Source organism: Pagrus major, chromosome 2, assembly GCF_040436345.1.
Source record: "Pagrus major chromosome 2, Pma_NU_1.0".
NCBI lineage: Eukaryota > Metazoa > Chordata > Actinopteri > Spariformes > Sparidae > Pagrus > Pagrus major.
Window position 1 is genome coordinate 30,469,578 of NC_133216.1, and position 25,549 is coordinate 30,495,126.

The window sequence follows — 25,549 nt, forward strand, 5'->3', positions numbered from 1 at the left end:
GGTAATTTAGATTCTGTGGCTTTGTGAAGAAACACTTCACAATAACCATCATAAATAAATGGTTAATTTATAGTTATTCAAACATTAGCTAATAGTTATTTCACTGTTAACAAACAATGAAACACTTAATCAACATTTTAATAATCAATTAATTATTGTAAAGTTTGCAACTGATGTCTGTCAGACTTTGTAAATGTTTAATAAATACTGTGTACTTCATCTATAAATATTATTTGGATGAGCCTTTAAAAGTTGTAACTGATCTTTATAAACCTTTACAATTGATGAATAAATGGATTAAAAGCATTTCATTGTTTGTTAACAGTTAAATAACTATTAAACTAATGTTTAATTAGCCATACATCAACCCTGCATTCCTCATGCTGTGCTTAACTGATTCACCTTTCAGTGCCCCCACTGGGTGATATGCATTGGTGAGTTGTACAGTGTGATAAGCAGATATCTGGCTTTCATTACTGCTCCACATAAACCCAAAAGGACAATCATTATTTGTGTTTGTGATAAGAAACATAAAAACAAGCCATCAGTTCACCATCACTAAATGTGTCCACACATATTGAGCATGACCAAATCAGGATAAATTACCGTGTGGAATAAAAACATACTTGTAAAGAATGAGGGACGCTCCCACAGCAAATTTGCCACTAGGCCTTAAGATCAAGTGTTTATCTCTGTGAATAAGTTACCACTTGTATTATCTTGGGATCACAAAGTACTTGTGTTTTGTAGGGGATTACACAAGCATGAAATCATTGCCTGCTTGCCTACTTTTCTGAATGTTTCAAGGGGGCGTCACAGCCAGTGGGACAGTATAAAGCTCAGTTCAAGTCTTGGAGAAACAGCAGCACCACAGGAGGATTGTTCACGCCTTTGACACTGCTCCATACTCAAGAGACGAAGCAACAGCCATGGACACCATCAAACAGGAACAGAACAATGCCAAAGGTATGTATTTGATTCTACCAGCTGTGCACAATTTACATTCACAACAATTCTTGATTGATTATAATGCTCCTTGTTTTATCTGTAGAAAATATGACTATGGTTCACACTTAAATATGATTTGATATCTTTTTTCCATAGAACTCAAAAAAACAAAAACGGCTAGGAAGAACATCAACCACTTCACAGATGTGCATGGTCTGCCTTGCATTGAGAAGATTGTGAGTTCAGTGGAGGACACCCCCGAGCCCATCATCACCAAAATCACTGGACAAGTCCCAGAATGGATCAACGGAAGGTTCTTGAGGAACGGGCCTGGGAAGTTTGAGATCGGAAACCAGAAGTGAGTCAAACATCTTCAAGTGTTGATACATCTACTGCTGCCACTACGTCACAAAGCTCACTCCTTTCTCCTGTTCTCTCCATTCTTACCAGGTTCAACCACTGGTTTGATGGCATGGCTCTCCTGCACCAGTTCAAAATATCCAACGGTCAGGTGACTTACAAAAGTCGCTTCCTGTCCAGTGACAGTTACCAAGCCAATAAGGAGAACAACCGCATCGCAGTGTCAGAGTTTGGCACCGTCATGATGCCAGACCCTTGTAAAAACTTCTTCCAGCGCTTCCTGTCAAGATTTGAATTACCAAGTGAGTGCATGAACAGGAACCGTACTAGAATATGCGTGATGAGTGAACTGTTTTTGAGGTTGTTCTGTTCTGTGTCGTTAACTTTTGCATCTTCGTCTTCCCCTCTAGAGCCCACAGATAATGCCAATGTGAGCTTTGTGACCTACAAAGGTGATTATTACGTCAGCACGGAAACCAATGTCATGCATAGAGTGGACCCTGAGACACTGGCTACAACTAAAAAGGTAACGTGATGTTAAATGTAAGACATGACATTGTAATTGACAATTCTATGCACGGCAGTTTGTGTGTTCCTCCCTGTTTTGACCTGGTGCTTTACACATGATAGCTAAGGCAAGTCATAAACTACTACAATGATCAACTGGATTGATGGCAGGCTTGGTGGCTACTGGCAGTCCCGACTGTATGATTGAATTATAAAATATCATAAAATAAGAGCTAACAAAGTTTTTGCACTCATGTATTTGTACCTATTAGGTGGACTGGAGCAAATTCATTGCTGTGAACGGAGCTACGGCACACCCTCACACCGAGCCTGATGGAACAACATACAACATGGGGAACTCCTACACCCCCAAAGGTATCCTAGAAACATCAAATCAGTTTGTTCACACAGCATCATAGAAGTCTGAATATTAACAGACAAGAGTACAGAACAACAACACTACTCCCCACGTGTCTGATGATCTTTAGTAAATAAATAATTGTATCTGTGCTGAAAGGAGCCTACTACAACATCATCCGAGTGCCGCCGACCAAGGAAACAGCTGACGAGACCCTGGAGGGAACCACAGTGCTGTGCTCTATTCCCTCAGTGGACAAGGCCAAACCATCCTACTACCACAGCTTTGGTGAGCAAAAGTTCTCACATTCAATTCAAAGTTGAACCTTGACTATAGACCCAATTAAAAGAATTGGGGTCAATCTTTGTGTGGATTCTACCAACATGTCTATAAAGATTTCCTTTAAGGAGGCACTGATTTGATACGAGGGCTCAGTATCGGAGCAGGTAATGACCTCATGAAGTGGACTAGGTATTAGACCGATCCAACAAAGTCAAAATTCAGTGTCTCTATCATCAGTCACATTCCTTCAGTCACAGATGACTGTCGACTCTGGGATTGCTACAGCCATCTTAACTTAATTAAAACCTTAATAATGGTGATACAGGGCTACACTAAAAAGTATTTTTATTACACATTAATCTGCCAGTTATTTATTCACTTGATAGTTTGGCCTATGAAATGTCAAGTTGACATCTTCAAATCTTGTTTTGTCTGACTAAAAGTCCAAAAGGTATTCAGTTTATTAGAAAGATAAGCAGCAAATCCTCTAATGTGAGAAACTGTAACCTGAGAACTTGCAGCATTATTTCATATTTTTTTCTTGATAAACAACTTAAATTGATTTATTAGCTATCAAAATAGTAGTTGATAATATTTCAGTCAATCAGCTAATTGTTTATCAATAAATCTTTTCAGCTGTAGACTGATCCCAATAAGCTCCATGCAGAGAGATATACAGATTTTTAATTTGGAAATCAGAGAGCTCTGGTATGGGATCGGAACTAGGTACTGACCGAGGAGAAAAAAATTTGAATGTGTGCATCTCTAGCTTTCTGAACACAATGTCAACAACTGATTAATCTTTTCAGAGTTTTGAGTACATACTCATACCATTTCTCTATTATAGCAATGTCTGAGAACTACGTGGTGTTCATTGAGCAGCCCATCAAGATGGACCTGTTGAAGATTGTGACAGGAAAGTTGAGAGGGAAAAGCATCAGTGATGGCTTTTCCTGGGACCCAAAACTCAATACTGTCTTCCACCTGATTCACAAGCAGACAGGAGAGGTAGGACTCAAACACGCATCTTGAGTTGTCTAAAATGCACCCCATTCACAATGCTTGTACTGTATATTACACAAATATGGGTTGCCTTCATGCTTCTGTTCAATCATGCGTTCCAGGTAAACTCGATCAAGTACCTCGCCAAGCCACTGTCAACCTTCCACCAGATCAACGCATATGAGGAGGACGGCTTCTTAATTATAGATATGTGTGCTTCAGATGATGGCCAGGCAATCAATAACTACAATGTCCAGAACCTGCGCAAGTCTGGAGAAGCTCTTGATGAGGTAAGCAGGTTAAGTAGAGGTCAATGCTCAACAGGCATTGCATTCCACTACTTGTCCAAGAACAGGTAGAATTTAAGTGGAGTACTTCAGTTGCTTTTGGTTCAGCCGAACATTAGTTTGTTTGTTAGGGCTGAAAATATGTTCATATTTCCCCATCAGGTGTATAACACCTTGTGTAGAGTCTTCCCACGACGTTTCATTCTGCCTCTGAATGTGGACGATGATACACCATACAACCAGAACTTGTACAACCGGCCTAACAGTACAGCCACTTCTACAAGAATTGCCAAGAACAAGGTAAGCAGCCGGCATAATCTACACGTATTGACAAAGTAAACACTGTGTATCCCAGGCTGTGTCGAGCCTGTCTTTGACATGTGCATGCTTGCACAGAAGAACAATAATTGAAGACTTGGGTTAATAAAATGGTACCACTGACAGAAAGGATACTCAGTTTTGCAAACATACAGGTTAATGTTGTGCTGTGCTTTGGATGGGTGATCCATGTCCACATTAATGCCAGGACCCAAGGTTTCACAGAACAACATTGTATTGTAACAAAACTATCAATGTTATTCACTTCACCTGTCAGTGGTTTCATTGTTCATCCCAACTGTTTTATTACCAATAAACAAGAACCCTAACTCTTTTTCACCTTTTGATCCTACATTGATAGACTATTACCACAGTTAATTTGAGATATGAACTATTTTTCTCTATGCAGGTCTTCTGTACCCATGAGGATCTCCACGGGGAGGATCTTCATCAATATGGAGGTCTGGAGTTTCCTCAGATAAACTACGGCAAGTACAACACCCACCCCTACCGTTACTTCTATGGCTGTGGCTTCAGACATCTTGTGGGAGACACTCTGATCAAGATGGACCTCAACGGGAAACACATGAAGGTGAGTCAAGTTTAATTTTTTTCAGTCTCAGACGTTTCCAGCTGTTACAGCATGGAAAATTGACTTATTTTAGTGATATATGTATCAAGTTATATCAAACTTCCTGTCTATGATCATTTTCAGATCTGAACATATTTGCATATATAATACAATTTATAAATAATTTGTAGTACTTTTATAAGATTAACCTTAAGATTTGAAGAATGTAAAAGAAAAGTAAAACAGCAGCAAACTTGAAATCCAAGAGTCATGAGTAAGTACTGTATTTTCTCACAGGTGTGGGAAGAATCTGGTGTTTATCCCTCTGAACCAGTCTTCGTACCCTCCCCTAATGCCACGGAGGAGGATGACGGTGTTGTCTTGTCTGTGGTCATCACTCCAAATAAGGTCAGTGGGGATCAGTTAGATTTTCAAAACAAGGAGCTCAACCTTAGTTGTTTTTCATTTTGTAATGGCAACAATATGACACTTCTAGACTGTCTTTTAAACACATTCATACTGCATGTCACTGCATAGTGAAAACACTATATAATTTTTCTTGTGTCTTAATTTTTTGAAGGACAAGAGCACGTTCCTCCTGGTTTTGGATGCCAAAACATTTGAGGAGCTTGGCAGGGCTGTTGTCCCTGTCAATATCCCCTACGGTTTCCACGGGACATTTAATGCCACAACATAAATATTTAGACAGGTAGATATGTGAGGAGGAAATAAAATGGTGAATGTACCTCTGACCTCAAGTAGAGAGATAGAAGTCATAACAGAAGCTTTATGCTATGTAAATATTGTGTATGATGTTTTGTATCATACAGACAAACAAAACATCACAGATATGAATGTATAGTTTGCTTGAACGTGTTAGCAAAAATGCTAAAAAAAAATGCTAAAAAGAAAAATGTTGTATTATTATATTGATGTTGTGCTATGCTGGAAACCTTTTGAAAACATGCCCTGTTGTAAATATGTTTTTTTTTTGTTTTTCATTGTTTTTAATATTTCAATTCAAATATATTTACGTTTTAAGATACAGGCTGAGTGGCTGAAACTGAGGGCATCGGGATAAAATGAAGAAAATTTCTGTTTTTCAAATGCAATTGCTACCCGGTACACACACTGTGACTACAATAAAGAAGTTTTACACAACAGGAAATGTGCAAGTTCAGCAAAGACTCTTTTTATGACATCCTCTTTTGTAAGAACCAAAACTGAAGCAGAATGGTATACTTTGGCACAGGGTGCCACATGTTGGAGGAACCTACGCTAATGTGTTGTTCTAATGAGTGACTAGTGAAGGACTTATTGAAAATGTATATTTGTAAGTAAAGACTATGAATACTTCAATAAAAATCTGTACTTAAGCATCTGCTCTATGTGCACTCATTTCCTCCTTGTAGTAATTATTGTTGTGGTAAGTAATGTTTGCTTGCCAACTCAAGGTAGACATTATACAACACAACTTTTACTGTGTGGCACACTTACACCCTCTGCTGGCCAGTCATTTGTCTTAGTACTGCTTTAATTCCATTTCAGAACACAAGCTGAATGTAAAGCCACAAAACTTTCTTTTCCTTTAGTTTAGTTAGTTTGGGATATGGGTAAGTGTACTTACACTTCTTTCATACACAACAAGAACATATATAGTACTTATTGAGCACTAATTATTTATGAACAGTAAAACATTCATTTGTGCATACTGACCTTTCGTTTAGAAAAAAATACAAATCATTGAGTTATATTAAGGATACATCACAAAATATAAGCCTACTATGAAGAATCAAAGTGTGTTGAGATTTGGAGAAGAGTAATTAACATCCTATTCAAAATGAGCTCATAACTAAAAAAACACATAGCAGGAAACATATATTCAGTTTACAGTCAAAGCAAGGTCACATTGTATGAAGCTGTACTCTAAATGTAACATTTTCATAGAATATTAGTTAATATGACTAAGATATGAACTGCAGAAGGCACATGTACAGTACAACAAGAAAGCAAAAGAAAGCCATTCCCCAGGAACATAAAGCGGTCTGTTTTACTACCTGTATGAAGTCCTTGCAGCAGACTTAACCCTGCAGTTTGTCAGAAATTAGAGCCAATGTTTGCCTTAGATGGCTTTTCTTCTCTTTAAGGTAGAACTCAAGGTTTTGCGCTTTTGCCAACATGCCCTCCAGTTTCTTCATCTGGGAGGTATCTGCTGCAGCTCTCTCACTGCAACAAACCACAAATATCCACATTTAAGACGTGAGTCTATGACAATATGAGTTTTTTTTTTGTTTGTTTTTTAAAGCATGTGTGAATGTGTACTGAGCTTCTGAGTGGTCTCAGTGACCAACAGGTTTTAAGTGTGAAGCACATTATTTGTCATTTGTTTTTAGAGGAACCCTGTTGAAAAACTTGACTTGTGTCATTAAATGACGTGTCCAGTATCACCATCTTTTTCTTCTTCAGGAGGAAAATTGGGTGCATCTCAGTTACAAGTGTGTGGCCATTAGGGCTGCCCGATAAATCGAATTTTCATCGTCATCGCGATATGAACATGTGCGATAAACACATCGCAAAAGACTGCCTGACACGCGATGAATAAGAAAAATCATTTTGTTTACATGCGCCATGAGCATGCCAACATTTAGCCTATCAGACGGAGCCCTGTTTACAAAGGCCAATCAGATGAAGCCCCAGCTAGCCATTAGCTACCCTGACAAAATTAATCGGCATCAGTTTGGTGGTGATTGCCAGGTTATGATGGCTGAGGGAGGAGAAAAAAGCGATGAAAATGGTCGACGAAGGCCTTGTGGTGAAAAGAAACAGCACTTCTGCTATATGAACTTATTTTGGATTCAGGAGAGACGACGTTGTAACGTGGGCTGGTGAAGGGGAAGGTGATGGTCCACTTTAGTGCGGTTGCTCCGGTTACTCAAGAGACGGCAGGCAACATGTGGGGGTTTCCGCACGGCACTTTTATTCATAACACTGATCATACCATGCCAGGTCTCTACGGCACTAATGTTACAGGCATACATGCAAATGAACACAGGCCGAGGTTCTTCTACCAACACTTCACAAAATAAAGACAAAATAAAAAGGGAAGTCTTCGCTCTGTTAGCGTTATCCTTTCTCATGAGGAGCGGAAGTACACCTGCTCTTCTTCATCGTACAGGTTACATTACCCACTAAACAAAAGGAGGCGCCACCTAGTGCCGCTACATTAAATAACTGACTGTTACAACGTGTTACAAAGACAGGTACTGTGTGAGCACATCAGCACATCTGGGAATGTGGTAACAACCTAACAAAGTTAACATGCTGGTTTTCTTGGCCAAGAACTTGTGTTAAGGGAATAACTAAGGTTGTAACTTGCCCTAACGGGTAGATATTTTTTCCTGATTTTATTTTCTCTTGATTTAGTGGGCTGGCCCTACTCTATTTCAGTTTTGTCCCTCATACTATAGATCTCTGCACCTTGTTAGGCAGAGTCAAGGGCCTTGATGATTGTGATGAGAGATATTACAGGTAATTTAAAGTGCCATGTTTAATTTATATTTATTTAATTATTTAAGTTGTTTCCCCCTGGATTTTTTATTCATTTCAACTCTGCATGGTAAGAGATGTTTTGGTTGAGTTTGCAAGAAAATAGTTTAAAGGGAGCAGGGGAAATTAAACTTTTATTTCATATAGTTATAATGTCTTATTTAAATTAATGTTCTGCTTAATTGGTTGGGTATTCATGTGCAGTTTGTTCAATAAAAGCATGTTCGAAATAATTTATTTCATTCTTTATTCAGTGGGCATTGGCTATTCAATGTTTGGGGTCTATTTTAGCAGTGTACCTATTAATGCGGAAACACTATTGTTAACTGTATAGTTAATAATATGCAAACTTCAATATTTGTTTATTTATCGCAAGTTATATCGTCATCGCAATATTGAACAGTGTTATCGCACATCGCAGATTTTCCTCATATCGTGCAGGCCTAGTGGCCATTCCTGTATATTTAAGCCAGACACTAGAAGAGGTGTCCAATTTCCTGCAGTTCTTCAATGTTTTATTGGCATCATGTTCAGATGGGATGGAAAGCTCATAATGCTTTTTTTTAAAGCATATTTTGTGTAGTGCGTCTTATGTAGTTCTTTACATATGACCTACCTTAACACTTCAACAAATGTTGACAACAGCATGCGGACCTCTCCACAACAATTGAACCCTATAACAGAAAGAAAACAACAAGAGGAATGCTGCAAATTCACTCAGTGGCAGATATAGATAGATATATCTTAGCTTGACAATCAGACTGAAGTGTCATTAGCGATGGGTACCAAACTCCATATTTAAAGGGCCCAAGGGCTAAATTATGTAACACCATATTTTTGATAAGCTCAGACGTTATCAGTTCTTTAATCGGTACTTTTTATCATTTTGGTTTAATGTGTTATCACACTGCTGCTTCTCCTCTGCTGAGTTCCTCCAAATACACAAACACACACACACTGTAATCAGCAGAGCAGATAGGCGGTGGTGGAGACAGTTAAGTGAACCAGGAAAAGATAACACAAAGATAACACAAAAAAAGTTTGCTCAAGTTGTTTACAACAATGCTTGTTACTGTGGGCAATAACACCTTTTTGAGTATAAAGCCAATACTTAATCAATACACCTGTTCAACAGGTATAAACATATTGAAAGCGATATTTTATTCTGCTGTGTCCACATTCTCTCATCCACCGTCCCTATGTTTTACACAAGCACAGCACGCTCAGCAGCTTGGCTATTGAGAAGAATTGTACCAGAAAAGCTACTGGTATGCTCGAATAATATAACTGAAGTTGCAGTGATTTTGCTGTTGTAAATATTACTGCCGTTGCTCTAGAAACAATATTTAAACATTCAATTCTATTCCTGTTCTGAATTTATTATTTTTATATACGGGGTATATATATATATATAGATAGATAGATAGATAGATAGATAGATAGATACACTGAACAAAAATATAAACGCAACACTTTTGTTTTTGTTCCCATTTTTCATGAGCTGAACTCAAAGATCTAAAACATTTTCTATATACACAAAAGACCATTTCCCTCAAATATTGTTCACAAATCTGTCTAAATCTGTGTTAGTGAGCACTTCTCCTTTGCCGAGATAATCCATCCCACCTCACAGGTGTGGCATATCAAGATGCTGATTAGACAGCGTGAATATTGCACAGGTGTGCCTTAGGCTGGCCACAATAAAAGGCCTCTCTGAAATGTGCAGTTTTGCTTTATTGGGGGGGTCTGGGGGGGGTCAGAAAACCAGTCAGTATCTAGTGTGACCACCATTTGCCTCACGCAGTGCAACACATCTCCTTCGCATAGAGTTGATCAGGTTGTTGATTGTGGCCTGTGGAATGTTGGTCCACTCCTCTTCACTGGCTGTGCGAAGTTGCTGGATATTGGCAGGAACTGGAACACGCTGTCGTATACGCCGATCCAGAGCATCCCAAACATACTCAATGGGTGACATGTCCGGTGAGTATGCTGGCCATGCAAGAACTGGGATGTACAGATCCTTGCAACATGGGGCCGTGCATCATCATGCTGCAACATGAGGTGATGGTCGTGGATGAATGGCACAACAATGGGCCATAACCCCACCGCCACCATGGGCCAGTCGATCCACAACGTTGACATCAGCAAACCGCTCACCCACACGACGCCACACACGCTGTCTGCCATCTGCCCCGAACAGTGACAACCGGGATTCATCCGTGAAGAGAACACCTCTCCAACGTGCCAGACGCCATCGAATGTGAGCATTTGCCCACTCAAGTCGGTTACGACGACGAACTGCAGTCAGGTCGAGACCCCGATGAGGACGACGAGCATGCAGATGAGCTTCCCTGAGACGGTTTCTGACAGTTTGTGCAGAAATTCTTTGGTTATGCAAACCGATTGTTGCAGCAGCTGTCCGGGTGGCTGGTCTCAGACGATCTTGGAGGTGAACATGCTGGATGTGGAGGTCCTGGGCTGGTGTGGTTACACGAGGTCTGCGGTTGTGAGGCCGGTTGGATGTACTGCCAAATTGTCTGAAACGTCTTTGGAGATGGCTTAGGGTAGAGAAATGAACATTCAATTCACGGGCAACAGCTCTGGTGGACATTCCTGCAGTCAGCATGCCAATTGCACGCTCCCTCAAAACTTGCGACATCTGTGGCATTGTGCTGTGTGATGAAACTGCACATTTCAGAGAGGCCTTTTATTGTGGCCAGCCTAAGGCACACCTGTGCAATAATCATGCTGTCTAATCAGCATCTTGATATGCCACACCTGTGAGGTGGGATGGATTATCTCGGCAAAGGAGAAGTGCTCACTAACACAGATTTAGACAGATTTGTGAACAGTATTTGAGGGAAATGGTCTTTTGTGTGTATAGAAAAAGTTTTAGATCTTTGAGTTCAGCTCATGAAAAATGGGAGCAAAAACAAAAGTGTTGCATTTATATTTTTGTTCAGTGTGTGTGTGTGTGTGTGTGTGTGTGTGTATATATATACACATATATATATTTATATACATATATATATTTATATACACACACACACATATATGTATATATATATATATATATATATATATATATATATATATATATATATATATATATATATATACATATATATATATATATATATATATATATATATATATATATATACACACATCTTTTTTTTAATTATTTATTTTGTTATTATTAGGGATGTCCCGATCAGGTTTTTTTTACCCCAATCCCGATCTGAGTCATTTAATATTTAGTATCTGCCGATACCAAGTCCCGATCCGATACTTAGCCCTAACTAATATTTTCTTAGATAATACAGCTGCATTAAGAAAAAAATCACCTGCATCCAAGCTGTTCTTAATAGCTTTTTTTATTTTGTTGAAACACAGTAAATACTTTCATATGGCTCTTTCTTATTCTGCATATCCTATTGCAACATTGGTTTTCATTAGTTTTTTTTTTTTTTTAACAAAAACAACAAGTAAACAAAGTCAGTAACTAAACCCTGATCTTCTACCACAGAGGTGGGCTGGTTATCCAGAGCGATGAATTCAGTGACCTTCTCTGTAATATTTGTGGCCATGTCGCTGACTCGAGGATATTTCTCTTTCCTTTTGAAAGTATCCACGAGTGTTTGTTGCTTCGGTTCCTTTGCCTGTGTTGCTTGAGTGAACTCATGTTTTTGTTTATGTGCCGTATCAAATGTGTAGTATTAAATGCAGCTCTTTTGTTACCAGCTCGCGAAACGGCCGTATTGCAGATGTTACGTGTTGCCGTTGGACTGCTTTCGCTTTCGCTTTCTAATTTGAAATATTTCCACACTGCAGACATTTTATCCACAGGTTCTCCAGACTAACGTTACGAGCACGACTGCATTCTGCCACAAATTGTGCTCCGTTGACGACAGCTGACGTAAAAATAATCGGGCTTGGGTCCACGTTCAAAATTGCCGATCCCGATCAGTGAAAAAATGCCCATATCGGCCCCGATCCCGATCCCGCAATCGGGACATCCCTGGTTATTATTGTTATTGAGTATTGATAAAGAACCAAACCAGTAAGGAGTATAAATAAGAGTGGTAGTATCAATAATATCCTTACAATACCCATCCTTAATTGTCGTTTCATTGAATTATTTTTCCAATATTTTATTAATTTGAACTGACAAAGACAGTGACACAAAGAAGTGACACAGAGGAGTGAAAAGCAGAAAACAGACATCAGCAACAGTTAAGAATCAAACTTTTCACCTCACAGAATGCTTTTACAAGACGTTCAAATTCAAGACACTTGTCATTGTTTGTCTTTCGCACCTTTCACAGGCAACTTTAGCTAAAGGGTCACTTCATTCTAACTTGTAGTGCGGTTATGTTTCTAGCAGTGTGAACAGCACAGTTTCTCTGTTGCTGCTTTCATTTACTTTAACATAAAATAACAATAGTTATTTTTTGTCAAAGTTCGAGAAGAAATTTGCATGGACACAGCCTCACGGTACTATATGTATTTGTAGGCTAAAATATAATTGTCCGATTCAACTATGAGACAAGCACAGTATTTTGTGTGAAGAGCAGTATGACACTGCACATACCTGCAGCTGAAGCTTCAATTAAATCTGCTGACTCAAAAGTGGATGGTTTAGAGGGAGGTTTTTTCTTTTTCGGTGGAGATCTGTCTTGATTTGCGGGTGTATGTTCCATCTATTGCAATGAGGAAAAGAACATTTATGTCTTGAAAAATGTATTTATCTATCTATACAACAACTGTAAAAATTCTGCACCATTTCCACCACAAACACTACTTTAACCAGCATATTTTTAACTAAATTAGAGGGAAACTAGCAGAAACCCAGCAGGTCATTTCACCACATTTCCCTCTCAGTATCTATTATACTCTACTTTCCAAATTGTCATTGATTCTATTGGACCTCATTTCATCTTGAATAAAAAAGAGCTTTTTCTTGTGAATGACTTAATAAGGTCGCCCTCTTGAAAGAAGAGGCTAACAGCAGCGATGCTTACCTCTTGTGATGTTGTCTGTTTAGGGCCCTCGTTGTTGTTCACTGCCCTCTTGTTGAACTCTGGTGCGATCAGTTTTCCTGCCATCGCTGTTGCTTCTTTCATTGTGAAGTCTTGTTTCTGCAAATGAAAAATAAAATTAGACAACCGAATGACAGTTTGTTAATCACAGAGGTCTGTTTGTCTCTCACTACCACCACAGAGTGCTACAGTATAGTTTGTGCTAAAATAGCATATAATATAGCACAGCAAATAGCAAATATGGTAGACATGGCAGATTCGCATGGGATCAGATCATAGATTTCCTCTGCAATTATTACAAACTACTGAAGGTCCCCAGGTAATCCCAGTCCTGTGCGAATATGGCATCGGGCTCCACTGTGGAGCGAAGGTGTGTGGCTCAGGACTTATATGTTTGGTGACACCTGAAGGTACTAAACGTCCTCCATATTCTTTACTCTTGATAACAATCTATCAATAGTCCATCCTGTAAAAGGGATCGCTCCTGAGGTTCTTCCATGTTTTCCTCTTTAATTGTTTTATTTGAAGCCCCTTGAGGCTCTTTGTGATCTTGAGCTATAAAAAATAAAATTGACTTGACATAACTGTGACTGATATACACAGTTAATGGCATCTATTGACTAATAACACTGCTAAATAATAATAAATAACTAATAAAAGGCTGTACATTATTGTTTACACCATCACAAACATTATTATTCTCGAGTTGCAGGATAGTACAGTATATAGCTAGAGGCATCACGTCATATGGTAATCTTTCTGTCTAGGGTTAGTTATGATAGGTAGTAAAACCATCTAGACTATCATGTCTTTTATGGTGGTTGGTTCAGCCCTAATTGTGAGTACATTAATATAACGTTGGCAACTGGTCTTCAATTGCTAAATATCATGTTATCAACCAACCTGTCAGCCACGAAGCTCATAAGCTTAGCATTAAATAGTTTATCCTGCTGTTGGCATTCAGCTAACAAGCTAGCTAATATACAGCTAAAGTAAACTAATAAAAACTAAATGGTAAGTTAGCAGATAAGCTAGCCGCCAACCTAGATGCTAATATATTAACCAACTGCAATTAGCGAGGATTTTTAAAAGCAACGACAGCAAACCTCTACTTACACGGCCTCCAAGGTCTGTGTGCAGGAGCTGAATGTTTCATGTATTCATTAAACTGATGGCGACATGACGGTTGACTGTCTGCGTCACTCGGACGAGTTTAACGGTCAGAGCAGCGCTCGAGCTCTAGCGTGTATGGGCAAATGCTGCATTCAAACGCCCCTTGTAATTTCAGGAAGCATTAAAAAACATTGAAGAATGACTGCATGTTGCATAAGACTGCAAAACACATTCATAAGAATTATTATCCTACCCATAATGGAATGGTGTAGGGAGGACGTGTTTTTGAAAGGTAACCCGGAAGTTGGCATCGCCCGTGTTCCCTCTGTGGGATTTTTGAATGGGATTTTTGAATATCTCTGAAAATAATCTCTGTGACAAACGCAAGTTTGTGATACTTACATGTTTTGTTCATCAAGATAATCTTCACAGATGAACACCTCTTTGTGATGTTTGAAGCGAAAAATGTAATCTGTAGCAGTACAAAGCTAATGTTAGGCTACAAACAGGCTAAATCACGGCCACATGACTTAAACATCACCACCACTAAGCCTTACTACACAATTTCTATACAGGTTTTCTATAAACTGATCAATGTACAGGTTATAAAGTCAGAGTTAGAATAGTTTGTAAATCAAGTGGGCCTGTAAAGATGGATGATGATGTATTTTATGTCGTAGAACAAAACATGTATATTCAGCCTGTGGTAACCACGCACCTTATTTCACACATTTAACTGAAAAGCAATTCAAAAAACCCACTGACCGCGAAACGAGGGAACTGGAAGTTCATAAATGCTAACCGAACTACAGACTACACCACTCTATAGAATAAATGTTGCTTTTAGTTGTCAAAGATACAGTGAAAGAGACACAGCCATTTTATTCATTCACTGCTATTATTAGGCCTATTTCATTTTTTTTTTTCATTTTCACTTGTCAGTTTTGTAGCTGTAAGGTGACCTGAATCTCTGCTGTTAGGAGACTTTAATCTTACAATTTTTGCATCACTGTCCACAGACCTCTCCTAAGGAAGCTAATCAGACCAATCTTTCCAGTAAAGATTTTCAAAGCATTCATCAAAAAGGCTTTTTTCTAAACCAGTTCCTACTCTCCTTATTCACATAACAACTGTTGCTGATGAAGAAGAAGCATATCGCATTAAAGACACAACAGACCACACCCATGACCTGCAACACCTGCAGCTTCATGAAGCTTCATGAACAACATACCAATTTATAATGTCATTATGAGAAAGATTTGTGATATTACAAGATAAGGTGATACATTGTCACAACAAGAAAGGTTTATTGTAAAAAAAAAACAAACAAAAACAATTTGGAATCTAGTAATAATAATAAAATAGGTCATAATAACGGGAAAAATATGTTGTTTAAAAGGAGAAAAGTATCTTGTTTTAATGAGAAACTGAACAAATTTTGCCATGGTGGCAGCAAAATGCTGCTGTAGTCGACATCATATATATACATAACTCAGACTCAACATTTTTTTAAAGCTCTACCTTTAAAAAGGTCCAGTGTGTAGGATTTGGGGGATTCTTTTTGCAGAAAGGAAATAATATTTATAAAAAGAAAATAATATTATAATCATGTTCTCAATAGTGTATAACCACCTGAGACTATGAATTGCTGTGTTTTTGGTACCTTACAATGAGCCTTTTATATCTGCAGAGGGAGCATGTCCTCTTCTACAGAGTCGTCCATGTTGCGCCGCCATGTTCTACATTAGCCCAGAATGGACAAACCAAACACTGACTCTAGAGAGGACCATTCTCTTTTGTCATGTTCAAGTAAAGGCCACCATATGTAGGTTCTTATACAAGCTTGGAAAGGGGGGCAAAGTGAAGGGGTATTCTATGATTGCAATCTGCAGCTTCACCACTAGAGGCCTCTAAATCCTACACAGTGGACCTTTAAAGCACTACTTTCTAAGCTACTGACCAATTATTCAAGACCTGAGCAGCTCCAAAAGTGACAGATCCATACCCAGATGGGATTAAGATGTTTTCTGCACATGAAAAATGTCTCTTTTAACAAGACTAACACAAACTGGCTATCATGGAAGTGCAGCGTCTTCAAATCCCTTCATATGACCAGAATGGATTACATCAATGGGATTATACAGAGGAAGATTAGAACTACACAGTGAGTAAAGTGGATGTCTGATGAAGCTGCTAAAGTGGGTTTAACTACAGATCAATGCTGCTGTCTAGTGGCAGCTAAGTGGATTATTTCAGTGTGACAAATCATAAAGCAATCACATAAACCAAAGAGAGAAGATTTACAAGTGATCAAGGACATGTAATCCAAGGTTTGAAAAATAATAAAGTGAAGAAACAGAAAGGTGCAGTATCAATACAGACACTTTCAGTTTGGCATTAATGAATATTAGAAAATGATAACACTTAAAAGGATGTCCTGCACTTGTTTGCCACATGAAACGAACCAAAACATATTTTAAACATTAGAGGTAATAGGGGAGAGTGACCTGGTATCAACATCCATCCTGAATGAACTGATCACAGGTGGACAGCTCTAAGTACAGGTGTGAACACCTCCAAGCATGGGTGTAGGTTTCTATATAGATGGTCGTGACATGTCACAACCAATGTTCGAGGATTGCAAAATAGTCACTACCAATATTTGTCTGCTGCTGAGCCAGTAGTAACGTTAGTGAGTGGTAGTAGTGAGCATCTTCCAAACTGTGTCCGCTACTTGAAATGGATAAGAGGAAGAAACAGCTGAGAAACAGCGATTAAAAAGTTGAAGTCTCTGGAGGTGGAGGCTGCTAAATGTGCGAAGTTGACGGAGCTTTTTGGTGCCGGGACCAGTGACACCGACCCGCCAGCAGCCACAGGTGCTGCTGCGCCGGGAGACGAGGGAGGAGGACCTGACGATGATGAGCGAGTGGAGGCAGACAGGGTCAGTACCGTCAGCCTGGGGCTGGCTCGGCTAAATGTTTGAGACATGTCCAAAACAAAGTAAAAAAACGTTTTTACATTGAATGTGATGCGACCTCAATAACATACTGATGAATGCAGCTGCCGCTAATGCTAACGTAGCTGCCGCTAATGCTAACGCAGCTCCTCAGGGACTGAAGTCGTTATTTTCTAACTTTGACAATCTAACATGTGGCAGCACATCAGCCCAGAGTTAAAGGGCTGTGACTGTTGGTAGTTGTGGTTGATTTTGTTCAAATACGCCGAATTGTGATATTATGGGTTATTATTGTTCAGATGATTTAGCTACGCTAGCTAACAGATGCTAACGTCAGCGGTCTCTTGTTGCCATAGCAACAGTAAACATTCACGTGGCCTGATGAGCTGTAAACAGAGATACAAAACACAAGTAAACCTGTAGCAAATAATAAGTTTAATTTGCAATATTTACCATTGAATTTATTGTAATCTTTCAATTCATTTATTGTTTACTGAGGTGATAACTATCTAATAGGTATAATTTGTGTGTAAATGTGTTACTTTTACTGTAGTTTTCAAATGGCTGTGTATAGTGTTAGTGTATAGTCTTGAGCATTTTCAGGTCACAAAGATCTGGCTTTTTTGCATTGGGAAACACTAGTAAAGTGTCCTAATGAAAACACGACAAAGCCATTTGACTACCTTGTTCATAAATGATGGTGTCAGGACTTTTTTTTATGACACACACACTTTCATTGATAGGAATACTTGGTTTTGAGGAATGACCTCTATTTTGAGCATGTGACATGCTTTTGCAGGTTATCAACAAGGTTTTGCAGTTTGTACTAATTGTTTTGAGAAATGCACCAACTGTTGTGCAAATGTAAGTAATGATGTGAGAAAAACTCCACCCCGTCTCTGGTTTTGGGTTCTTCCCATTAGTCTCGTCCCACCCCTGGTCATAACATAACTTCTGTTGTGATTTGACACTATAATGAACAAAGATTGATTGGTTGATTGCTATAGCTGTCAGTTTTAGTCCTTGAGTTCATAGCTACGTGCTTTATTTGTTAACTGCTATCAAGGAATATGACTCTCCTTTGTAGTATGTGTGAGAAAGGACGCCACGAGATTTGTGGACTTCTTCGTGGTGTCCGCTGATAATATAGTGGGCTGGTCTGGACAGAAAATGCCAGAGCTGAATTTTTGTCCCAGTCCACCCCTGGTAATGTCACTACCAAAGCTGAGACCAAACCTACGCCCTTGCCTCCAAGGCACACTGAGGATACACCTGAGATCCAATCAATCAGACCACATTCAGAGGTGGTCACGTGTCATAGGCCACATTGAAGGACCGCCCACTCAGCTGACGTCCCCCACAAAACAACAAGAAGCCACAACAACAGGCAGAACGGCTCACACTGTCTGAGCTCCATGTGCTTCACTGTACTGTAAATGATATGTTTGGGCTCGCCTTACCTGCCGATGTTAGCAGCAGCTGTGTGAACACACTGTCTGTTTCAACTGATCCAACCATTGAATTAGTAACCACAATATCATCAGACTCCCTTAACAAATGGTGTGATTTTAAGAGTTGTTGAGTGAGGAGAAACTTAACAAACTTTGTGAAACGGCTACAACAAATTCTAAAAAACATTTGTGTCTTCTTGTAAATTCAGCATTAAATCAAAACATGAAGTTGTTTGTTTCCTTGTAAAAAGTGTCAGTTTGTGGCAGCATGGCTGTACCAGCCTGTCTACTCCTGTGCGTCTTACCTGCCACCATTTAGCAGCTGTTTGAGCACACTGTTTACACTGATTTCACCATTTACACTCAATTTATGAAAGAAGACAATATTTTATTAATTCTAAACATGTCACATTTTACCAATACACTAAACAGTAACCAGTATAGGTTACTACTTCTACTTCTACTTCTACTTCTTTGTCACCCATGGAGAAAGTCGCCAGACTCCCTTAAAAAATTATCTCAATTTTGTGTGTTTCTCTAAAGCTAATATGAGGCTTCAGCCTTCTGACTGACTTTTCATAATGGAGTTTAAAGGTTTAGGTTAAAATACACCCTTTTGAGGAATACGTCAATGTCCTGGCTGTACTTGCCTCATTCCATTGGGGATGTTTTTTTGTTGTGTCCTCTCAGTCTGCTGTATGTAATAATTAAAAGGCATCATTTGCACAATGTGCTTCATATGTGTCATATTTCTCCTTTAACACACTGATAACCATATTTGGATTAGTACCACCTGAACTCAGTGTACATTAACAAACTCTCACAGGAAATTGGTTGCATATAGAGGAAAAGACTTCATCTCCTCCCCCCATGCTAATGGAAAGTCAGGTGAAGTTTCGTAGTCCACAAAACATTTCTGGAGCTTCACAGCAAAACAGCATTGCAGTATTCTCATAAACAACTGAAGTAGCTGGGGACATAAAATGGCTCCATACAGTTTGCCCAGTGTAATCCAAGTCTTTAGAAGACCTGCAATCCCAAATGAATTTGAAAGAGATGGTATTTACACCCTCAACATGGAGTTGGTTGTGCACCCACATCAGATGGGGAGAGCACTTTTAGTTTACTAGCTACAGTGAAGATTTCTGCTTAAATAGGGTGTAAATGTTGTCTTTTCAAATCATTGTGGGATCCAGGGGCTTTTGAAATCTTATGCTGGATTAGCTGCACGGAGCCATTTTATGTTTTTAGTTTTTTTTCCAGTTGTTTTTTACATTTTAAAACAAGTCTCCAGCTACTTCAGTTGTTTAGCAGAATGCTGCAACACTGTTTTGCTGTGAAGCTCCAGAAATGTTTTGTGGACTATGAAACTTCACCTGACTTTCCATCAGCATGGACCTAAGTGGATAATGACTGAATTTTCATTTCTGTGTGTACTTTTTCTTTAAGCATGTTTACTGACCGGCCTTTTTCAAAACATATGTGATACAAATTTCATCAATATCATCATAATCCATAAGGTAATTAACTACACCTGTGCTTTTCCTCCATGACAAGCCATAATGTCTGCTGTGAAAGAGGTCTATACATGAAGAGGTGAAGTTCAGACACATCCTCTGCTCTCAAATTGTGGTTACAGGAAGTGTTGTCTTCATTACAGCATGAAAAAATATACTTACAAATGATGTTTGATGAACCTGTTAATTGTGACATTTAGAAATGTAACCAATTAGTTTTCATATGTGGCTGCTCCTTACTGTATGTATAAATGCATGAATATAGAAACTCGATTTGGTACTGATTGGTCCTGAAGGTTAGGTCTAGTTAGGTCTATAGAATAAATGAATGAATGAATGAATGAATGAATGAATGAATGAATGACGTTTATTATTGTGTCATGCATACTTGTATGCCCAGCCCGCATGGGCTTATAAGACACCAAGAAAACAAACCGGATCCAGAGCACATCATCAGCACATCAAAGAAGTAAGAAAACAAACAGGGGTTCAAAACCATTATCTAAAGAAAAAAAAAAAAAGAAAGGGAAGACAATGCCAAGGTTCAAGAGAAATCATCAAAAAATTAATTAAACAAATTTACTTGTCTTCTTTCCAGGCTTGAGAAATAAAGCTAGCAGTTTTAAACACATTGAAATTAAACAACCACTCCAGCTTCTGCTCATCAGAGCACCAAAATATTTCAGGGTTTTGTCCACAGATTTCATGAAATAATACCTCTCTCAAATCGTCATACTTTGTACAATATAAAAGGAAATGAGACTCACTTTCTACTTCATCTAGCTCACACATTTCACATATTCTATTCTCCTCGGGAATATTTTTAAATCGACCAACCTCAATGGCCAGAGGAAGAATACCAGATCTCAACTGTGCAACTAAAGATTTTGACTTCTCTGTAAATGTGATGTAACATATAATTCAGGTCCAAAGTTAGATTTAATCTGCATATGTGTCCTTAATTTTGGTTTTAATAGAACATTTTCAAACCATTTCTCTTCAAATTTCAATAGAAGCTTATTTTTAATGGAGTTAACATTACAATACAAGTTATTCCTGTAAATATACACCATATCCACCTCCTCAAAAATGGAGTAAATTTCTTTTGACCAGGGGGAACTATGTAATTTACTCCATATAAATACTTTTTTATTTATTCTATCCTCTGCCATTTTGTTTAGACGATTCCACAGTCGAATCATTTCACATTTTCGTTGTACACATCCTGGAATCCAGCCCATATCTCCCTCTATTGCTGGAATTGGCGCAAATCTATGAACACCTAAAAAACATCTTATAGCTCTATTCTGTATAGTATCTATAGCTTTGGACTCTTTAAATCCCCACATTCCTGCAACATAATTCAGTATGGGAGAGACGCATGCATTATACAGCTGAGTATATGTAAAGTAACCCAAATCATTACAAACTTTCATTTTATTAATAACTGATCCCAAAGCTCTCCCAGCCGAATCAGCAAGGCACCCAAAACCAGTTTCAAACGTCATAAATTCATCAAAAAAGAAACCTAAATATTTATATGAGCTAACATATTCTAAGGCAACTGAATCAAAATAGAATTTTTGTTTACTTCTTTCCATGCCTTTGTTTCTAAAATGCATTATCTGTGTTTTGCTCTGATTTATCACCAATCTCCATTTATGACACCAAGAACTAACCAAATTTAGCATATTTTGTAAATCAGACTCAGATTCTGCCAGTAAAATCATATCATCTGCGTATAATAAAATACCTAAATAAATGTCATCCAAACATATACCCAGATTATTTTTCTTAATCTGTAGAGCTAAATCATTCACAAACAATGCAAAAAGTGTTGGAGAAAGAATATCACCTTGTTTCACGCCAAATAGGTTTCAAACCAATCAGTATACATATCATTGATCTCAACACAAGCAACTGGGCTACCATACAGACTCTGAATAGCTTTGTAGAATCTACCATCCACCCCTACTTCCATCAGTTTAAAGGCAAGTAAATCTCAAATCTAATCCAATCGAATGCCTTTTGGAAATCAACAAAGCATGAGAAAGTGGGTTTACCTGTGGCGATTCTGGCTCTAATAATAGTTGACACTGAATGAATATGGTCAACACAGGCACGGTACTTTCTAAACCCATTCTGCTCATCAACAAGACACTGTTTCATTTCCAAATATCGAATAAGCCTATAATTCAGTATATTAGAATATACCTTATAAACTGTATTTAGGAGACTGATGCCTCTGTAATTAAGAGGTATTCTGGGATCATTCTTTACTGACTTTGGGATAGGTTTTATGATAGATTTATACCATGGTGATGGAATTATACCATACTCAAAACATGTCTGAAACAGACAAAAGAGGACTTCAAGGAGATATGGAGATTTCAGGGCTTCATTTGGGATACCTTCTATGCCAGGTGTTTTCTTTAGTTTTACTTTGTCCAAAGCTTTTTTAACTTCTTCTATAGTAATATCCTGATTCAAAAATGTATTTACACTATAGCCTGGCATATCCATAGCCATCTCCATCATACATTTTGAATCACAAACATTACTTAAAAACAGATCATCGAAACCAGATGGAATAAGATGTCCTGAAAATGTATTTGCAAAATCTGTTTTCCATTTCTCAAGCACAAGCTCTTTTCTATTTTCAGTGTCACCATTATCTAATAAGATCCCCATTGGTATTTTCTTGAGTTTCTTAGGACCTAATTTATTAATTTCTTTCCAAAATTGTTGTGGATTGTTACTTTGCAATCGGTCTAGTTGTAATGCTTGTCCTCTTCTAAACTGTCTTTTATAGAATCTGACTCTCTTATCAAAGTTAGACTGAGTCTGCTTGTAGTGATCTTTAAGTTGCTTTCTAATGGCTGGATCTTTACATTTTAAAAATTCCCTCTCAGCCCGTCTCTTGTCATTCAGAAGTTTTTTGAGTTCTGCATTCCAATATGGTTTATTCCTACCCACTTTGAAATGTGTTCCTCCCTGGCCAGATAAAGATTTTCTTGATAAGTTCTTATTCATTTCCCTATCCATTATATCACAAAATAATCCATAGCAATTATCAATGTTACTTTGTGTTATCACACGACCTTCTAAGTTACCAATAAGTTCCAACAAAGCCATACGACACATATTAGATGAAAGAAAGTTGTCTGGAAATATTCTAGGTCGTCTTTTAGATAAATTAATCCCAGAATCAGTTTCAGAAAAACAAAACTCAATAGCAGCATTAATTTTAAATTTAAACATTAACAGAGAATGGTCCAGTAGCCTACTTTTTTCTCCAATAAGGTCAATACAAACAGGATTATTGCTCAAAATCTCAGATGGAGTTATCACTTTTAAATCAATACAAGTGTCCAAACAATCATGAGGGGTTATTATATAGTCCACCACTGCTCTTCCTCTTGATGATATAGATGTAAAATTGTCAGTATCAGGATTTATTCTGCCATTTAGGACACAGCAATTACAATCCCTGAGAAATTCAAGGAGTGATTCCCCATGACCGTTCATGCTTAGGTCTATGGCCACTCGAGGTGGGACATTATCAATATCCCCAATACAGTCATCTTTATTTGAAATACGACTGTTAAAGTCTCCGCATAAATAAATGGCATCAGCTTCCAAGGAGTAAACCTGGGCCAGCAGATGAGTAAAAATAGTAACTGAATCCCGTCCTCTTGTAGATCCCTCTGGTGGTAGATAGCAGGAAAAGATAACTAAACTCCAATTATGCTGTCCATAGACTTGTCCACTACTTGTATTCTAAAATAGTCCAACAAATAGTTCTTAACTAAAATACCAACTCCTCCTGATGCTTTTTTGGCTCTTTTATGCAACATCCTGTTGTGACCAAACCAGGAGTAACCTTCAAAGTCAATCTTATCATCCCGTGATAGATGTGTTTCATTTAATGAAATAATATCAGGGTTTAGAGACTGCAATAATGAAATCCTGAGTGTACAGTTCAAATTAGTCCAACCATTAATATTCCAGTGAACCAGGGACAAACAAGGAGGGTCACCTGTGCTTACAGACTGGGCGGCTCCTCTTCAGCCTCTCCCACCTGCTGCCGGGGAGCCTGCTCGGGCGGCAGCAGCCGCTGTAACCTCGGCGTAGGTCCGTTTCATCAGGCGGCCGTTTCCCGCGATGTAAAAATCTTTTCCAGCTGGTATCTCCTGGAGAAGCGTTTTAAAGTTGAACTCGAGAATCCGATCTGTAAGAGACTTAGCAGATCTCAGAAAAACTTTTTTGAACTGGGTATTGCTCTTCAGCCTCTGTTTACACCTAAGCACCGCCACCTTGTCCTCCACATTAGCGAAGGCAACTTTCACCACACCTGGGCCAGGTCCTCTCGCTCGCATTCTCAGCACTGCAGCAATTTCTGGTGCAGGTTCACACTCCAAACCACTCTCCAGTAGCTCTCTTACTTTTCCATTCAAATCTTCCCCTTCATCATAGGCCAGACCCAGTATCACAATCGACACATCAGGGTCAAACTTATCAGAGGGTTTGGAACTAGTTGTCTGTATTTTTTCTTCAAGTGAATCCAGCCGCGACTTTAGGATACCTATATCCAGGTCGATATTTTCTTGTATCTCCTAAACGGACTTCTTCAGTTCAACTTTCATCATTTTTTCAAGGGAACCATACACGCTGTCAACCTTGCTGCTGAACTGTTTTTCAATATTATCCATCTTCGTACTATAGATTGTACTAATTACACTGTCCATCATATAAACTGAAGACATAGAGTGTCAAAAAAAAAAGACCCAAACATGAGACACACAAGCAGGCAGATAAGAAACAAAAATCAAGCTCTATTAAACAAAGCTGAAAACCAAAAGTCCATGAAATAAAAACAAAAAAACAAAAACAGGCAACAACACAAGGCAGGCAAAGGCAAAAAACAAAACCAGAGAAATCCAGGAAACAAAAGCAAACAAAGTACAAACCAGGAATAACACGAGGAATCAGAAACCTGGAACACACCATGGGGAGATGGGACATGGAGACACAGGAACAGGCTCAGGGAAACCAAACAGACCAACTGACAAAGAGCGGGGCACACAGACTATACACAAGGGAGGGATAATTGGGCACAGGTGAAACACATCAGGGAGGGGCAGACAATCACAAAGCCGGGTAACAGAGACAAAGGGAGGAAATAAAATGCACGAAAACATGACACAAGAGGGCAGAACTTCAAAATAAAACCTACATACATACATACATACAGTAGATACCATCGATACTGTATTACATTTAATGATTAG

General features: G+C 38.6%; 2 protein-coding genes across 4 annotated transcripts; one reads left to right on the top strand and one right to left on the bottom strand.

Annotated features, from left to right (window-relative positions):
* The first annotated feature begins 929 nt into the window (after positions 1–929).
* On the top strand, positions 930–5,330 carry LOC141020432 (carotenoid-cleaving dioxygenase, mitochondrial-like). Its single transcript, XM_073495502.1, has 12 exons — positions 930–966; positions 1,105–1,306; positions 1,399–1,610; positions 1,719–1,834; positions 2,088–2,190; positions 2,333–2,461; positions 3,303–3,463; positions 3,580–3,747; positions 3,907–4,044; positions 4,472–4,654; positions 4,931–5,041; positions 5,214–5,330. Exons 1-12 carry the CDS (start codon positions 930–932, stop codon positions 5,328–5,330), a joined length of 1,677 nt encoding a protein of 558 aa, XP_073351603.1.
* A 1,201-nt stretch (positions 5,331–6,531) lies between these two features.
* Positions 6,532–25,316, bottom strand: LOC141013645 (uncharacterized). 3 transcript variants are annotated; one of them, XM_073487453.1, is made up of 5 exons: positions 25,229–25,316; positions 13,204–13,320; positions 12,774–12,882; positions 8,796–8,853; positions 6,532–6,859 (listed from the first exon to the last, which is right to left on the bottom strand). In XM_073487453.1, exons 2-5 carry the CDS (start codon positions 13,303–13,305, stop codon positions 6,715–6,717), a joined length of 414 nt encoding a protein of 137 aa, XP_073343554.1. In that variant the 5' UTR covers positions 13,306–13,320; positions 25,229–25,316; the 3' UTR covers positions 6,532–6,714. The 3 variants fall into 3 exon arrangements, with proteins under 3 accessions (XP_073343554.1, XP_073343545.1, XP_073343537.1); XM_073487444.1 differs by lacking the exon at positions 25,229–25,316 and adding an exon at positions 24,298–24,331; XM_073487436.1 differs by lacking the exon at positions 25,229–25,316 and adding an exon at positions 14,338–14,412.
* Positions 25,317–25,549: the final 233 nt, after the last annotated feature.

Bases quoted from the DNA above. Each gene is read 5' to 3' on its own strand.
- LOC141020432 (XM_073495502.1), top strand. From the start codon at position 930: ATGGACACCATCAAACAGGAACAGAACAATGCCAAAG. The intron at 1,835-2,087 runs GTAACGTGATGT...TGTACCTATTAG, and splicing joins CACTGGCTACAACTAAAAAG to GTGGACTGGAGCAAATTCAT. The intron at 4,655-4,930 runs GTGAGTCAAGTT...ATTTTCTCACAG, and splicing joins TCAACGGGAAACACATGAAG to GTGTGGGAAGAATCTGGTGT.
- LOC141013645 (XM_073487453.1), bottom strand. From the start codon at position 13,305: ATGAAAGAAGCAACAGCGATGGCAGGAAAACTGATCGCACCAGAGTTC. The intron at 8,854-12,773 runs GTATGTGCAGTG...TTTCTGTTATAG, and splicing joins AATTGAAGCTTCAGCTGCAG to GGTTCAATTGTTGTGGAGAG. The intron at 6,860-8,795 runs GTAGGTCATATG...GGTTTGTTGCAG, and splicing joins ACATTTGTTGAAGTGTTAAG to TGAGAGAGCTGCAGCAGATA.